This window comes from Stomoxys calcitrans, chromosome 2 (assembly GCF_963082655.1).
Source record: "Stomoxys calcitrans chromosome 2, idStoCalc2.1, whole genome shotgun sequence".
NCBI classification, from domain to species: Eukaryota; Metazoa; Arthropoda; class Insecta; order Diptera; family Muscidae; genus Stomoxys; species Stomoxys calcitrans.
This window is the reverse complement of record NC_081553.1, coordinates 131,342,862-131,361,359: the sequence shown is the minus strand read 5'-3', so window position 1 is coordinate 131,361,359 and position 18,498 is coordinate 131,342,862. Positions and strand designations below refer to the sequence as shown.

Genomic DNA, 18,498 nt, shown 5'->3' with positions numbered 1-18,498 from the left:
CTAGCCATAAATGAGATCGTAGCGATCAAAATACTGAAAAAAGTCAATTTTCAAGTAGTGCTATATTCATTGCTAAAAAACAAGTATTACGTCACATTTTATTGCAAAGATGTTAAATAAACTTTTATTTGGTAACACTTCTTCTACAAAACACAAAAAGAATCATGGAAATATCTCTATTCTATTCCATTTTATGGAACCGGCAATAAAAAAGTCAATTTTTCAAAAAAGTCGAATTTCCCAAATTTTGTTTTTGTTGTCCTAATTGCACATGACACACTATAGCCATATTTACGCAACATACCTTATCGTAAAGGAAATTTTCATACCTTTCCAACGATGTATAAAACATTTCTCAACTCGGATTCTATCTACTCTAAAATTCATTTACACTTCATTAAACTCTATATAAAAATGTCTATTTGTGAAATGGAACCTTATATGGGGCCTACACTAAAACATTGATAGATTTGCCCAGGGTTTACAATACAAATGTGTTAGAATAAAAAAAGGTCTCCTGCCAAAGTTTAAAAAAATTGGAATAAAAATATGTGTTTTAGAGCGAAAACACTTCGCATCGGCGTGCGTTTGTATAGTACCTACATCTATTTTTAATGTAAGCTGATGATTTTTGAATAAAAAGTAACCTAGAAATATACCTGCATATATATATATATTTGTGTTAAGATTTGATGCAGACAAATGTTACCTGTTTCGCTATGTCGAATTCCCAGGAAATCCACCGTATCAATGAATGTGAAAAAACCTACCCATAAAAAATTCATTGTCATTTTTTTTAACCAAATTCGAGTCCAGGTAAATAATTATAGAAGAGTAAGTAAAAAGAGGCACTTTGGACCCCTTTTTACGATTGCGTCTGATACCTGAAATGGGTCATTAATTGTGAATATATTGCATAAATATTTGAACAAAATCCAAATTTTCTTCATTATATTTTGTAGAGGCGTAAAGGACATTTATAAGTTATGGAAGTCATACTGAAGTATTCCACTCTTTCGAAAATTGTATGGGACATCAAAAATGATTCCAAATCATACACGGAGTCATTTAAGGAACTTGTTTACACTTTGGACCACATATATGGAATAAGGCTAAATAAAGACGCTTTAGACAAACTTGAAAAATTCTACAAATCATTTGAGAGAAGGTTGCCAGAATGTTCATTCGCAAAAATCAAGTTTTTCAAAATGTATGAGAAGTGGCTGAAATCGGATCTACTTATTGAAATTAAACCGCTGATTCCCGGCCGGCCTAGCAAAGCATACGACGAAGTTACGGAGAAAACCAAAAAGAAAAAACAAGAGGAACTATTGGCGGCACATCCGCCAAATTTAATAAAAGATACGTTCAAAACAGCATTGTTAAAAACACAACCAAAAAATGTTGGACGAATTGTCGATGTTTTACCATTAGCATCTCCGAAAAGGGTAAAGAGAATGGTAGAAAGTATTCCAACTCCAAAATCGACTACAGAATTCACGGAGGAAGATGCACTGGCCCTGATTTTGAACCTAGGCCTCTCAAGAAACAAATACTCAACAATGAGGAAGGCTCTTCGTGAAAAAGGATGGGGTTGTTTACCCTCAAAACATAAATTGTACAACACCAGGACGAAAATGGTGCCATCAAATATATACGTGGACGAATTAAAAGCAAGAGTGAAACTTGCTGATCTTGTTGAAAATACAGCTGTTAGAATTATTTCTAATTTTACTGAAGAACAGTTGAACACATGTAATAATTCCGAAGTGGTTTTGATCAGCAAATGGGGTTGTGATGGATCATCTGGATTTTCCGAATATAAGCAACAAACAGAAATAGATGCCAACTTCGCATCAATTTTCATGGCATCATTAGTACCATTGAGAATGAGATTGTACAAGGACCAATCTTCATCATCGAAAGAAAATGCATTTCAAGATATATGGATAAATAGAACACCTGGGTCAAAATATTTATGTCGCCCAATTCGGTTTGAGTATACAAAGGAAGACCGGAACACAACACGATCTTTGGTGAACGAAATAAAGGAAGAAATTGCTGCATTACCCATGATTGTTATAAACCAATTGGGAAGAAATATAAAAGTTTCGTTTCAACTACAACTCACTATGATCGATGGAAAGGTGGCAAACGCATTAACTGGCGTTATGTCCAATTGGAGATGCAATATTTGTGGCAAGAAGAATGGGCAATTCGAGGACAAGTCTGATGAAAATTTAGTAAACGAAAATGCGCTCAATTTCGGTATTTCGCCCCTGCACTGTAGAATTCGATTCATGGAGTATTGTTTGCATTTATCGTATGACCTTAAATATCGGACTAGCCCTGGAAACCGCGATGTCTCTGCTAGAAACAACCAAGATCTTCACAAAATGAGGCAGGAAGAGAAGAATCGAATCCAGTTGGAGTTTAAACAAAAGGGACTTATAATAGATAAACCTCTTTACGGATACGGAAGCACAAATGATGGCAACTCGGCAAGGCGGTTTTTTGAGGACCCCGTATCGACATCTAAAATAACCGGTCTTGATGAACACTTGCTAAGACGATTCAAAGTGATTTTGGCTGTAATCAATAGCAAAAAGATGATAAATTCAACCAAATTTGAAGCTTATAGTAATGACACAAAAAACATTTTATCTGATTTATATTCGTGGAAAGCTTTAACACCGACAGTACATAAAGTCTTACATCATGGCAAGGAAATTGTGGAATACAACATACTTCCGTTAGGAGAACTTACAGAAGAAGCTCAGGAATCCCGTAATAGAGATGTTAAACAGTTCCGGCTTTTCAATACCCGAAAGAGCACCAAATTTAACCAAAATTATGATTTACTTCAATATTTATTGTTATCGTCTGATCCGGTACTATACAGCATCAGAACTAAATGGCTACCAAAAATATGTGACGATATAGATAAGGACGATCCCGATGCCATTCAAATTAAAGAGCTTTTAAATTTTGATACCTTAGATTATTTGGTAGAGAATAAAATCAAATAATACAAAACTAAAATGCTTTTTTATTTTGGGAGTAGCTAATATACATATAAACGCACGCCGATGCGAAGTGTTTTCGCTCTAAAACACATATTTTTATTCCAATTTTTTTAAACTTTGGCAGGAGACCTTTTTTTATTCTAACACATTTGTATTGTAAACCCTGGGCAAATCTATCAATGTTTTAGTGTAGGCCCCATATAAGGTTCCATTTCACAAATAGACATTTTTATATAGAGTTTAATGAAGTGTAAATGAATTTTAGAGTAGATAGAATCCGAGTTGAGAAATGTTTTATACATCGTTGGAAAGGTATGAAAATTTCCTTTACGATAAGGTATGTTGCGTAAATATGGCTATAGTGTGTCATGTGCAATTAGGACAACAAAAACAAAATTTGGGAAATTCGACTTTTTTGAAAAATTGACTTTTTTATTGCCGGTTCCATAAAATGGAATAGAATAGAGATATTTCCATGATTCTTTTTGTGTTTTGTAGAAGAAGTGTTACCAAATAAAAGTTTATTTAACATCTTTGCAATAAAATGTGACGTAATACTTGTTTTTTAGCAATGAATATAGCACTACTTGAAAATTGACTTTTTTCAGTATTTTGATCGCTACGATCTCATTTATGGCTAGGATATGGCGAGACATACCTTAAAATGTTGGGAACATTTTAAGCTTTCATTTAAGTTCAAAAAAAGCGAAAAAATCCCCGTGGAACTTTTTTTCCAGTGAGAAACTTTTGAAGTTTAGTAAAAAAATTGGCCATTTTGGTCTTAAGATAACGGTGTTGTTTGATATCGAAATTAGCCAAATTAGCACTTAAAACTTTTCTTAATACCTCGACTTTGTGAAAATGGAAAGAAATGATAATGCTTTGACGGCCAAAGTTTGCGAAAACTTAAAGGAAATGGGAGTATCTTTTTTGAAAAATTTTGCAATTTTTTGACAAAAAAAATATTTTTCATATTGAAAACGATGCCATTTTTAAACCGCCAAAGATATTCACGTGATTCCTTTTGTATTTTATGCACACATATGCTGGCATAATTTGTGTGAAGTATGAAGTTTATAGCTTTAAAATTGACGGAGTTATTAAAAAAACACTGAAAAAAACCAAGGCCAAATTTTCATATTTTAAAATTAAACAATTCATAACTCCTTAACAGTACACGATGGCATGGTACTTTATGCATAAGTTTTTTAGATCTTGTCAAGCTCTTTCTCTAGAGTCCTAAATCATGTAAATCGGTTGAGTAGATCAAAAGTTATGGCCCCCAGAAGCTTGGAGAAGTCAAAAGTGGTCAACTTTGACACCCTGTAGCTCACCCTGTATTAAAGATATGGACCAACAACAGCACTTTTCTGAAAGCCTATGTCCTCCTCTACAAATGTCTAGAACATTTTGTATGGCTAAAATCAACAGATAAAAAGTTGTAGACTTATTTCCAATTTTTTTGCCATTTGGCCCACTGTGCGTCTGCAGAAAGTAGGAGAAAAATAGGCGAAAAACTAGTACTCTGCTTATAGTGAGGAAAATGGGAAAACAATTATAGTGACAAACCTTGAAACCATTATGGTTACCATTGCCGGCAACATTTTTATTTGTTTTATCGGTTTAAATGGTTAGTTTTTCTTTATTTATTTCCGAAAAAATAAATAAAGTATAGTATAGATTAATCAAATAAAAGCGTGCTAAGTTCGGCTGGGCCGATTCTGCTGAAAATGTACCAAGGATGACCAAAGATGATAAGTAGACCGGTTTATGTGGGAGCTATATCAGGTTATAGACTGATTTGGACCGTATTTGAAACAGCTGTTGGAATTCGTATCAGAACACTACATGCAAATTTTCAGCCAAATCAGACAAAAATTGCGGCTTGTAAGGACTCACGAGGTCAAATCGGGAGATCGGTTTATATGGGAGCTATATCAGGTTATAGGCCGATTTGGACCGTACTAGGCACTGTTGTTCAAAGTCGTAACAGAACACTTTGTGCAAAGTTTCAGTCAAATTGGACAAAAATTGTGGCTTGTAAGGGCTCAAGAAGTCAAATCGGGAGATCAGTTTATATGGGAGCTATATCAGGTTATACACCGATTTAGGTCGTACTAGGCACAGTTGTTCAAAGTCGTAACAGAACACTATGTGCAAAGTTTCAGTCAAATTAGACAAAAATTGTGGCTTGTAAGGGCTCAAGAAATCAAATCGGGAGATCGGTTTATATGGGAGCTATATCAGGTTATTGACCTAATCGGACCGTACTTGGCACACTTGTTAGAAGTCTATATAGAACACTACATGCAAAATTCCAGGGCTAAAAATGCGCCTTCCAGGGGCTCAAGAAGTCAAATCGGGAGAACGGTTTTTATCGTCTAAATCTGAAACGATATGGCCCATTTGCAATCCCCAACGACCTACATCAATACTACGCGTTCGACCGCAATCGTGATTTCGACAGACGGACGGATATTTCGACGTGTTACAAACGGAATGACTAAATTAGTACACCCCCATCCAATGTTGGTGGGTATAAAAACGTGTTTTGATATGAAAACAAAAACTTTTGATTGCTGTCAAATTTTGCTAGCGAAACAATTTAAAATTTTAGCGACTTTTTCAAAAGCATTTTAGAATACCAACCCTTAGTCGTGAGTTTCTTATGAGTCATAATATCTCGTGAGTCGTGATTCACGTTTTGAGTCGATTCACGCTCACACACGAAGAATTTTAATTCAATCACGACTCACGTGCATGAATTTCAGTAAGATCACTTTAGATCTAACTGAAATTCATGCATATTTTGTAATTTCAACCGAAACCCACCCCTTCGAAATTAATAAATAATGAGACGCAAAACTATTTAAAAAGAAACGAATGCTGCTTTTATAATATTGTCATTGGTATAAGTTAAATAAGCACAACTATCCAAAAGCCTTTGCCAGCATCTTCCACTTGTATCAAACTTATGTTGTTGTAATTGCAAAACCAAAAGCACAACGCGTTCTTTAACAATCGTTATTGGTTCCTATAGATTTATTGCAATAGCTTCTAATGAAAGAAATTTTCCACCGGGGTAAGTGTATGTGAGCAAGATGACTAACGCCAACAAACACTTAGTTACAATTAGAAATTTAGCGATTGCGTTTGAATTCCCTCACGAAAATTTTCGTTGTAAATGACATCAGAAGAAAGTGCTTTTGATACAATGGTACGTACAACAATATCATAAGCTGTCAATAAAACAAATATCATAAAGACGTCATTTGTAGTTTGACAATTGCACCAATGTGAACTTGATAACACCTTGGTCAGCTAGCCTGTATAAGCTTTTTGTCTTTCATTTAAAAGGTACTAAATTCGAACATTACCTGTAACACAGTTATACTGATTTGCCAACACTGATTTGGGAAGGGATTGAGAAAAGCTTTAGCACAAAGCTCGACTTGACAAATAAACATGCAACAACAATGCTACGGCGAGAGATTGAGAGTGAAACACGGGGAATAAACAAAACAATCATCGAATTGCAGTCGGTGTGGATAAATTTGAGCATGAAGAAAAATAAACCGAACTAAACAAACACACTCACGCAGCCACCAGCAAGAAAGACTGAGGCAAAGAAAGCAAAAATCGTTTTAAACAAAATCAAGAGTGTTTCATTCGACACGAGTAGCGCACGGGTCAACAAGAGTTTTTCGAATTATCAGTGCTGGTTGTGTTTAACGGGCTGTGGCCAAAAAAAAAAAAAAAACGATAAAAACATCAACAAAAATTAAGAGGAAAAAAAAAAAATAAAACAGGAAAAAGCCGATTCTTTATTTAATACAAAAAATTTAAATTTTTAAGATTTTTTCATTTGGCTTCGTCAAAATAACAAATCAGGGTTATTATTATCGAATAATGTTTTGTTTGTTTTTAATTGGATTTTTTCCTTCGCCCGGTTCACTCGTGTCTTACTTACTCTCCGTCATAAATGCAAACCTGATTATTATTCGTTTTTTTGTTGTTGCTTTGTATCGTTTGATGAGCAGTCGTCAGTCACTTAGCGGCGGTTTAATGTCTCTTTTGTAATCGCACATTACTGATGTTGTTGCCGCTGTCGTTGTCGTCATTGTAGTCTTCGTTGCTGCTGTCGTCGTCGCCGTTGCTGGTGCTGTAATTGAAAAATAGATGTTGTCGTTGTTATTGCTGCGCTTGTGGTCGATTTTGGCAGATTACAGATGCAAGTGAAGAAGAAAAGGCTAAATAATTACAAAAAATTGTCAATGCCGTAATTGTCAAACTGGAAAGCGGTTTTATTTCGGTGTCAGACAACAAACTCAGCTGCTTCTGTAGCCGCGGCAGCACTCAACAAGTCGGAAAATTTTTTTTCGCATAAAAATTTTACAATTTTCACTTACATTGCTCACAAATGCCCCGCAAGTTCGAATGGTGAATTGTGTGTTGAAACAGAAATTTTGAAATATTCAAGAGCAAAGAATACTCTTACAACCTCAAAAAGACATTCGTACGGATTACAAAGTGAAACCTAGAAGTAAAACAACATTAGCTAATATATCAGACACCTCTGCCCAAATACTAGGCCAGAGTTAGAAAACGTTTTAGGAAATTTTGAATTGCAAGCCAAAAGCTTTAGGATTAAATGTGACACCGGCATTGTTCGGCCTTCGTCACAACGACGTAGTTTGGTAACTATCACAACATTACCACGAACCTGAGAAGAAAAAAACAACAAACAAAAACCAAAAAATCCCGTCGACCCGACCCCGCTGCAATAAGCCTCATCATCACCATCACCTCGTTGCACACCTGAGACCGATTTAGCCATGGCGCAATTTTCCACACATTTGCCAGTTCTTCTTCTGTTGTTCGCCGTCTTCAATCCGGTAAGTATTCAAAATACTCAAAAATATTCACTAGCGCTCGCCTGCCCGCTTGTCCCCGTTCGACGAATGGTGGACAATCGTTGTCGCTCTTTTTTGTCTCCACACATTTGTTTTGTTGCTACGCATTTTCATTGTTTACTGTTGTCGATTACACAAATCAATTAACATATTGGCTTTTTGGGCAATGTTGTTGTTGGGTGATCGATTAAAGATCACTGTGGGCCAGCACTATTCCATAAACTTATGCGTGGAGGCATCACATGCACATTTTTGAGCTGGGAATTGTATCCCACGTCCGTACACCCAAGACCGGATTAAGTAGAGGGTTGTACGAGTTGGTATTAACCTGTATTAGCATGGGCTGACGATGTATGACCTTGAACGTTTTTTTTTCTATTTGCGGAATTGCAAAGACTCCCAATTCTTATTTAAAATGTGTCTGCACGTAGGGCAATGCAGCGCCTTGCAAATAAGGATAACGTTATGTTTGTCATGATTAGGCCCCATCACTCACTATTCCAAATTTAAGCGGAATCGAATGAACAACAATCCTTTTTAGGACCCTAAATGCAATTTTTTTTATGCCCTAAACGATAGCATGGGGATATACCAATTTCATCATTACGTTTGTCAAGATTTGGTCCGGTTTGGACCACAATTAAATTATGTTGGAGACCTGCGTAAAATGTCAGCCAATTCGAATAAATTCGTCCTTTGGGGGCTCAAGAAGTAAAATAGAGAGAACGATTTATATGGGAGCTGTATCAGGCTATAGACCGATTAAGACCATAATAAACACGTATGTTGATGGTCATGAGAGGATCCGTCGTGCAAAAATTTATTCAAATCGGATAAGAATTGCGCCCCCTAGAGGCTCAAGAATCAAGACCCAAGATCGGTTTATCTGACAGCTATATCAGGTTATAGACAAATTTGAACCATACTTGGCACAGTTGTTGGATATCATAACAAAACACGTCGTGCAAAATTTCATTCCAATCGGATAAGAATTGCGCACTCTAGAGGCTCAAGAAGTCAAGATTGGTTTATATGGCAGCTATATCAAAACATGGACCAATTTAAACCATACTTAGCACAGTTGTTGGAAGTGATATCAAAACACCACGTGCAATATTTCAGTCAAATCGGATCAGAATTGCGCCCTCTAGAGATCCAAGATCGGTTTATATGGCAGCTATATCAAAACATTAACCGATATGGCCCATTTACAACCCCAACCGACCTACACTAATAAGAAGTATTTGTGCAAAGTTTCAAGCGGCTAGCTTTACTCCTTCGAAAGTTAGCGTGCTTTCGACAGACAGAGGGACGGACGGACATGGCTAGATCGACATAAAATGTCACGACGATCAAGAATATATATACTTTATGGGGTCTCAGACGAATATTTCGAGTAGTTACAAACATGATGACGAAATTAGTATACTCCCATCCTATGGTGGTGGGGCATTTTCAGTCGATCTATCCATGTCCGTCTAAAAATTTGCATGAAGTCTTTTATTTTGACTTTCAATAACTATGCCAAGTATGGTTTAAATCTGTTCATAATCTGATATAGCTTCCATTAAAACCGGTCTTCCCATTATGCTTCTTGAGCTTATAGAAAAGCAATTCTCATCCAATTTGGCTGAAATTTTGTATAACGATTTCTCCTATGACCTTCAACATGCGTGTCAAATGTGGTCTAAATTTGTCTATAACCTGATATATGTAGCTCCCATATAAACCTATACCCAAAAATCGCAGATTTACCGATTGGGGCAATGTGGGTATCAACGGTTATGTGGCCTACATCGGGACAATATGGAATTCAAACGAAAGTTACTTAAGAGTTAAATAAGAAACTTATATACAAATTTGGGTTTATTCCTAGGCAGGTCGCCCACCCCAACCTGGACACCCACCCTAAAATTATGCCCCAAATGGACGTGTGTACCAAACGGGGCAATATGGGATTCTAATGAAAGGTATTTGAGAATTTAATAGGAACACTCAGAGAAATTTGTTAGTTAAAACAAGAAGTTTAAAAATATAAATGAATAAATCCAGACAGTGTTTGCTGATATTAAGTGACTAATTTTTCTGGGTGAATATATAAACTATTTTTAAATTTGAGCCATGTCAAAAGGAGGCCGCAAACATACAAGGGTTTAGCGAAGCACACCGCGCCATCTAGTTTCCAAATAAATATCAACAAATCAAGATGTCAAATCGGGAGATCGATTTATATGAGAGGTATATCAGGTAATATACACTCAACCAAATTTTTTATTCAAAACACCAAAAATGTTAACTAAAACAGTAGTTTTTGTCTGCTGAAAATGGGAAAGCAGACATTACTGCTGTTTCAGCAAACATAGGGCTGATGTATTATCAAACATTTCGTACTGCAGTCAATAAAATCTGCTGCTCTGAATACACGAGTCCGCTGGAAAACGTCATAGTACAAAATTTTAGTCAAATCAAATAAGAGATATAACCAGGAGATCGGTTTATATGGGAGATATATGAAAACATGGACCGAAATGGCACATTTCAATCTCAACCAACCTACACTGTCTGAAAGTATTTGTGCAAAATTTTAGGTGCGTAAATTATTATTATCTTTAAATGAGAGCTAGAGTGTTGTTCTTTGACGTCTGCATCACGACCAAAATTTTTCAGTGCGCCTGCGGGATATATTTTCCCATCTGGACCATATTTTGAACGAAGACCTAGTACAACACACAGCTCAGAATTTCATCAAAATTCGGTTAAACACCAAGAAATTGGGAGTTAGGACCATAAAGGTTCAAAGAAGATACGATTTGGACGACACTCCTCAAAAATGTAAAAGATTCTGAATGGATGAGCCAATCTGAAGCATAATCGGTATGGAAGTGTAAGCGTATTCCACGTTCAAATATAAATCCAATACAAATGGACTGAAATCCAGTTGCGTTTAAATTGAGGCTGCTATGGTCTTAAGAAGTAAGCCCGGAGAACCAGATAATATGAGAGCTATGTACATCTAAATAAGAACTCAACTCGCTTATTTGCAATAAACTGCGACCCACAGTGATACAACATGGAAAAAAGGCATATCTGGCCCTTATACATCTAAATTAACCCTTTAACGACGAATAGGTAGATAAATACCCAAGAATAGAGCCGTCTTAAGAAAATTCTAGCTCGATTTAGGAAAGAAGTATGCTTATGAAATTAGGATTGGCGTAAAATGGGCGAATGAAGCTAGTTTAAAAATTTTCCGTCATATCAGTTTATGTTTTGGAAGAAAATTGGCTTGTCAAAAATAGCAAATTTTTGAAGCTCAAAATATCAAGAAAAAAAATTTTAAAAATTTTAGCAGTGAGATAATATATATATATATATATATATATATATATATATATATATATATATATATATATATATATATATATATATATATATATATATATATATATATATATATATATATATATATATATATATATATATATATATATTAAAACCAGTAAGGAAAGGTAAAATTCGGGCGGTGCCGACTTTATAATACCCTACACCTACCCTATAGGTACAAAGTGAGAGCTATGTCTAATTCTGAACCAATTTTGATGGACCTCGCCGGAAGTTTTTCGATGGGATATTAAACAATCCGTATCACATTTCGAGCAAATATGTTCATATTGTAATAACTACGGTTCACAAATGACAACATTATTGCAAATTATTCAAAATTTGATGAACATATAAAGGGTGATTTTTTTGAGGTTAGGATTTTCATGCATTAGTATTTGACAGATCACGTGGGATTTCAGACATGGTGTCAAAGAGAAAGATGCTCAGTATGCTTTGACATTTCATCATGAATAGACTTACTAACGAGCAACGCTTGCAAATTATTGAATTTTATTACCAAAATCAGTGTTCGGTTCGAAATGTGTTCATTCACCGTAAAGTTGCGTCCAACAGCATCTTTGAAAAAATACGGTCCAATGATTCCACCAGCGTACAAACCACACCAAACAGTGCATTTTTCGGGATGCATGGGCAGTTCTTGAACGGCTTCTGGTTGCTCTTCACTCCAAATGCGGCAATTTTGCTTATTTACGTAGCCATTCAACCAGAAATGAGCCTCATCGCTGAACAAAATTTGTCAAAATTTGAACACATTTCGAACCGAACACTGATTTTGGTAATAAAATTCAATGATTTGCAAGCGTTGCTCGTTAGTAAGTCTATTCATGATGAAATGTCAAAGCATACTGAGCATCTTTCTCTTTGACACCATGTCTGAAATCCCACGTGATCTGTCAAATACTAATGCATGAAAATCCTAACCTCAAAAAATCACCCTTTATATGGGAGCTATCTCTAATTCTAAACCGATTTCGAGAAAACTTCTCAGATAAATTGGTACTCGTCGAGAAAGCGTGTTGCAAAATTTTGGCAAGATTGGCCAAAAAATGCGCTTGCAGTAGCTCTAGAAGTGAAAATCGGGTGATATACATATATGACAGCTATATCTATATCTGGGCCGATTACTATGAAATTTATCAGTGACGTCCAGAGTCATAAGAATAACAAATGAGCACCTTATTGCAATATTTCTCAAAATCGGACGAACATATATTTGGGAGCTATACCTAAATCTGAAACGATTTCGACCAGACTTCTCAGATACTGTAGCAGTCATCCAGGAAAGCGTTGTGTAAAATGTTGGCAAGATGGGTCAATAAATGCGCTTGATGTGACTAGAAAACTATAGCTGTATGGCAGCTATATCTTAACCTGAACCGATTTCTATGAAATTTGTCTAAAATGTCGAAAATCAAGAAAAAGTCTATCATGCCATTTTTCGAGAGAATCTATTAACAAATGACCATTTGGTTGCCATTTTACTGCAAATCGGACGAACATATATATGGGAGCTATATCCAAATCTGAACCGATTTCTATGATATTCATCTGCAATTTTGAGAGTCATAAGAAAATCCTTCCCGCCAAATTTCGCGAGCATCGGTTAACAAATGACCATTTTTTTGCAGTATTACTGCAAATCGGACGAACATATATATGCGAGCTATATCCAAATCCTAACCGATTTTTCCAATTTCAATAGGCTTCGTCTCTAGGCTGAGAAACATGCCCATACCAAATTTGAAGACGATCGGATAAAAGTGATTCTGAGCCGATCAGTATACTTATCTATCTACCTCATTTTCTTTTGGGTGTTACAAACAAATTCACTAAGTTATAATACCCTGTATCACAGTAGTGGTACAGTAGTGATAAGCCTGCTACTTATGACATCAGCTGGGATTTTATGTCAAAGCCATTAAAATCCATTTTTCTTCGCTAAATGGTCATAATATAAGAACATACCCATCACCATAGGATGGCGGCAAACTAATTTCGTCATTCTGTTCTGTTTGTAATTTCTCGAAATAATGGTCTAAGACCCCATAAAGTACATATATTCTTTATCGTCATGATGTTTTAAGTCGGTCTAGCCATGCATGATGGGTTACGCTATGACTTCCAATAATTGTGCCAAGTATGATTTAAATCGGTCCATAAACTGACATAGCTGCCATATAAACCGATCTTGAATCTTGACTTCTTGACCTACTAGAGGGCGCAATTCCTATCCGATTTGGCTGAAATTTTGCATAAAGTGTTTTGTTATGACTTTCAACAATTATATAGCTGCCTAATAAACCGATCTGAGATCTTGACTTCTTGAGCCTCAAGAAGGCGTAATTTTTATCCGATTTGGCTGAAAATTTTTACAACGGCTTTTCCTATGAGCTCCAACATACGTGTCAAATATGGTCTGAATCGTTCTTTAGCCTGGTATAGCTCCCCTATAAACCGATCTCCCAATTTTACTTCTTGAGCCCCTACAAGGCCCAATTCTTATTCGATTTGGCTGAAATTTTACACATATACTTCTACTGGAGCCTCCAACATTCAATTCAATTAGCATAGCAATTCTTTTCTTTTATCCTTTGTTTGGTTTGGCATATACCGGGAAAGAACTCGACAAATGCGATTCATGGTGGAGGGTATATAAGGCCGAACTTAGCCCTCTTTTACTTGTTCGTTGTAAAAACATAGTGGCTTGGGAAATAAAAATAATTTTTTTAAACTCGTTTTTTATATGTAAAAAATATTTTTTTTGTTAAACATTAAAAAAAAAAATACTACACCCATAGAAAAAAGTTTGCTGAAAATAGCAAACAGTGTCTGCTGAACACTTGTAGTTAATTTTGCTGCTATTGTAGCAGTAGTTCTGCAATTTCAGAGCAGCAGGATTACTGCAGAAAATCTGTTGTTGGCTGAAAATGACTGCCGCTTAATTATGTAGGGGATGTTAGAAGAAACAAGTAAAAGCATGCTAAGTTCGGCCGTTCCGAATCCCACCACCATAGAATCTGCTAAAATATGGGAGCCATACCAAGTTATAGGAATTGGACCGTACTTGGCGCTGTTCTTGAGAGTCATAACAGAACACTATATGCAAAATTTCAGCCAAATCGGATAAAAATCACAGCTTGTAAGGGCAGAATAAATCAAATCGGGAGATCGGTTTACAAGGGAGCTATATCATGTTCTAGTCCGATTTGGACCGTACTTAGCACAGCTGTTGGAAGTGATAACAGAACACCACATGCAAAATATCAGCGAAATCGGACAATAATTGCGTCTTTCAGCAGCTCAATAAGTCAAATCGCGAGATCGGTTTATATGGGAGCTATATCAGGTTATACACCGATTGAGATTGGAAGTGATAACAGAACACCACATGCTAAATTTCAGCCAATTCGGACAATAATTGCGGCTTCTAGCGGCTTAAGAAGTCAAATCGGGAGATCGGTTTATATGGGAGCTGTATCCAAATCTGAACCGATATGGCCCATTTGCAATTCCCAATGACCTACATCAATTTTAAATATCTGTGCGAAATTTTAAGCGGATAGCTTCATGCGTTCGACCGCTATCATGATTTCGATAAACGGACGGACATGTCTAGTTCGACTCAAAATGCCGAGACGATCAAGAATATATATACTTTATGGGGTCCTAGATCAATATTTCGAGGTGTTACAAACGGAATGACTAGATTAGTATACACCCATCCTATGATGATGTTGAAAGGTTGCCACTATATTTTTTTTTTTTGCCATTTTCCTTACTATAAGCAGAGTACTACATTTTCGCCTATTTTTCTCTCATTTTTCGCAGACGTTTGCAAAAAAAATTATTATTCGCTTTATGAAAAAAAAAAAATTTCAACTATTATTTGCAAGTTTTTTGTGAGTCGTGCGTTAGAAATATTTTTGTCTCATGAGCGAGCGAAAACGTGAGTCAACATAAAAAAGTTATGCGAGAAGGTGCGTAAATATTTTTTTTGTCTCGTGAGCATGAGTGAAAAATCACTTACGTGCACACCTCCAGTTACGACTTTCAATAACTGTACCAAGTATGGTTCAAATCGTTCTTTAACTTGTTGTAGCTCCCATATAAACCGATATCTTGATTATCCTTGTTCGGTCCCTAGAGGCTTTCATTTTTGCCTGGTTTGGCATAAATTAAAATTAAAATTATGCCTTTCCACGAATTTTATTTTGTGTCTATTTTACACAGAATCTATTGTGGTGGGTTTGAAAGATTCGGCCCGGTCGAACTTAGCACACCTTTAATTGTTTTTTTTGTAAAACCATGCGTTTAATTGTAAAAACTGCATTTTTGATTTTTCCCCCAATTTAATCTGGCAGCCCTGCGCTCAAACGTCTAATTTTTTTACCCATCACCGGAGGATGGGGGTATATTCATTTTGCCATTCCGTTTGCATCACATCGAAATATCTATATCCGACCCTATCTTCTTATATATGTTTGTTTGTAGGTTTGTTTGTTTGTATGTTTGTGTGTTCCTTATAGACTCAGAAACTGCTGAACCGATTTTCTTGAAAATTTTCACGGATACCAAGTGCATAATGATCCCGTGGTGAAATTAGGGTACTACATTTTTTGATATCTGAAGGGGGGGCGAACCCTCCCCCTTACCCTAAGTTTCAGAAACGCCAGATCTCGGAGATGGGTGGTGCGATTTAAGCGAAATTGTGTGTGCTCTCATATAGTAACCTAAAAATAAAAATTTGGTATCCAAATTTCGGATGGGGTATCTAGGGGAGCCGCCCCATCCTAAAACCTACCAAACATATATTTAGACCAATCACGACAATATGGGACTCAAATGAAAGGTATTTACGATAAGAAAACGTATCTGATATCCATTTGTCGAACCAAGTGCTAGGGGGACCACCGCAACCTCCAAAACACCCCTAAATCGGACATATTTACCGACCATGGCAATATGGGACTCAAATGAAAGGTATTTGCGAGTAGAATACGAATCTGATATCCAAATGGGACCACGTTTCTGGCGGTCCACCCCTTCCCCAAAACATCCCCCAAACAGGACTTATTTACTGACCATGGGAATATGGGGCTCAAATAAAAGTTTTTTGAATGTAGAATTCGAATCTGATATCCAAATATGAGACCAAGTGTTTGGGGCGCCGACTCTCCCCAAAAACCTCCTCCAATTTACGACCATAGCCACATGGGGTTCAAATGAAAGGTGTTTGGGAGTAAAGCACAAATCTGATATCAATATTCGGGAAAAGTGTCTATGGGGCCACCCCACCCCCATAACATCACCCAACCCCCAAAACACCCCTAAATCGGATATATTTACCGATCATGGCAATATGGGACTCAAATGAAAGGTATTTGCGAGTAGAATTCGAATCTGATATCCAAATGTTGGACCACGTTTATGATGGGTGGACCTCTTCCCCAAAACAACCCCCAAACAGGACTTATTTACTGACCATGGGAATATGGGGTTTAAATAAAAGGTATTTGAGTGTAGAATTAGAATCTGATATCCAAATATGAGACCAAGTCTTTGGGGGGCCCCTCTCCCTAAAAACCTCCCCCAAAGGGGACAAATTTAAGACCATAGCCATATGGGGCTCAAATGAAAGGTCTTTGGGAGTAAAGAACGAATCTGATATCAATATTTGAGAAAAGTGTCTATGGGGCCACCCCACCCACACAACACCACCCAAATAGTAAGTATTTGCTGACTTTTGCAATATGAGGCTCAAATAAGAGGGTTTTTAGAGTGGAACACGAATCCGATATTTATTTTCAAGGCCAACTCACTGAGTGCCCGCGCATCCCCCAAAACACCCCCCAAGCCGGTAACGTTTGCCAACTATGGGAATATGGGGCTCAAGACCACGTTTTTGGGAGTAGACCACGTATCTGATATCAACATTAGGGACCAACTGTCTGGGGGACATCCCACCACCATAACAACCCCCAAATAGGACATATTTTCTCACCAAGACAATTTGGGTCGTAAAGAGAGTGATACTAAATATTTATAGTTTTTAGGGCCAATACTCCAAACCGGACATATTTGCCGACTTTTGCAATAAGGAGTTTAAATGAGATTAGAAAACGAATTTGATATCCTATTTTGAGAGCAATGGCAATATGGGGTTCAAACAAATGATATATAGATATATGAGAATAGAGCACGTTGCTGATATATATTTCCAGGCTTAGTGTTTGGGCGACCACCATAATCCCCAAAACACCCCTAAATCGCCCATATATACCGACCATGTCAATGTGGAGCTTAAATGAAAGGTATTGGGGGTAGAGCAAGAATTGATACCCACTTTCGGGACCAATTTTCTGGAGGCCAACTCCTCTCCCAAAATACCCCACAAGCAGCAATTTTTTAGTGACCATCGCAAAATGGTGCTCAAATAAAGGTATTTGGGAGTAGAATACCAATTTGATATTCAAATGTAGGACTATATATTTAGGGAATCACCCCTTCCCCATAACACCCCGCAAAGCGTAAAAATTTTTCGATCATGCCAATATGTGGTATTTAAGACTAGAAAACGAATTTGATAACCTATTTTGGGCCATGTGTTTGGGGGACGCCTCATCGTGTAAACTCCCCTAAACCAATGGCAATATGGGGTTTAAATAAATAGTTTTTGAAAGAAGAGCACGATGCTGATATTTTTTCACGGCCAAGTGCCTGGGGGACCACCTCTTCCCCGAAAACACCCCTAAATCAGATATTATGAGAGTAGCGGGCTGAAATAAAGTATTTAAAGAATGGAGTACACCTTACTTAAACACCAAACTACACCAAACTTAAATTCGTAGACCAATAAAGATCATATGGGATTCGGACAAAGGCACTTATATTGTTAAACTGTTAGTCAAGCGATATACTATTTTCGTAGCAAGGTATTTCAACAAAAGTTCTTTAATTGTAGAAAAAAATATTCCAAGGAAACTTTTGTTCCATATAAAGTAAAAGAAGGCGCAGCGGAGCGGGCCCGGGTCAGCTAGTTGTAAATTAAGTCCAACTTTTTTTGCAGTTGAAGTTTACCTGTTGAAATTTTTATTTTTGGCTTATGAATTACTTTTTTAGGTGCAGGTTTAGGGTTTTTAAATTCTCCCCTTCAA

At 36.7% G+C, this 18,498-nt stretch overlaps 1 protein-coding gene across 2 annotated transcripts in view; it reads left to right on the top strand.

The window, feature by feature from the left end:
• The first annotated feature begins 6,571 nt into the window (after positions 1 to 6,571).
• Positions 6,572 to 18,498, top strand: part of LOC106093438 (protein spaetzle) — a 108,412-nt gene continuing 96,485 nt past the window's right edge. Inside the window, exon 1 of one of the 2 annotated variants that reach the window (XM_059362881.1) lies at positions 6,572 to 7,921. In XM_059362881.1, coding sequence (XP_059218864.1) covers positions 7,862 to 7,921 — 60 coding nt within the window. In that variant the 5' untranslated portion in view covers positions 6,572 to 7,861. The remainder of the gene's footprint in view (positions 7,922 to 18,498) is intronic. The other variant, XM_059362879.1, reaches the window with a different exon arrangement.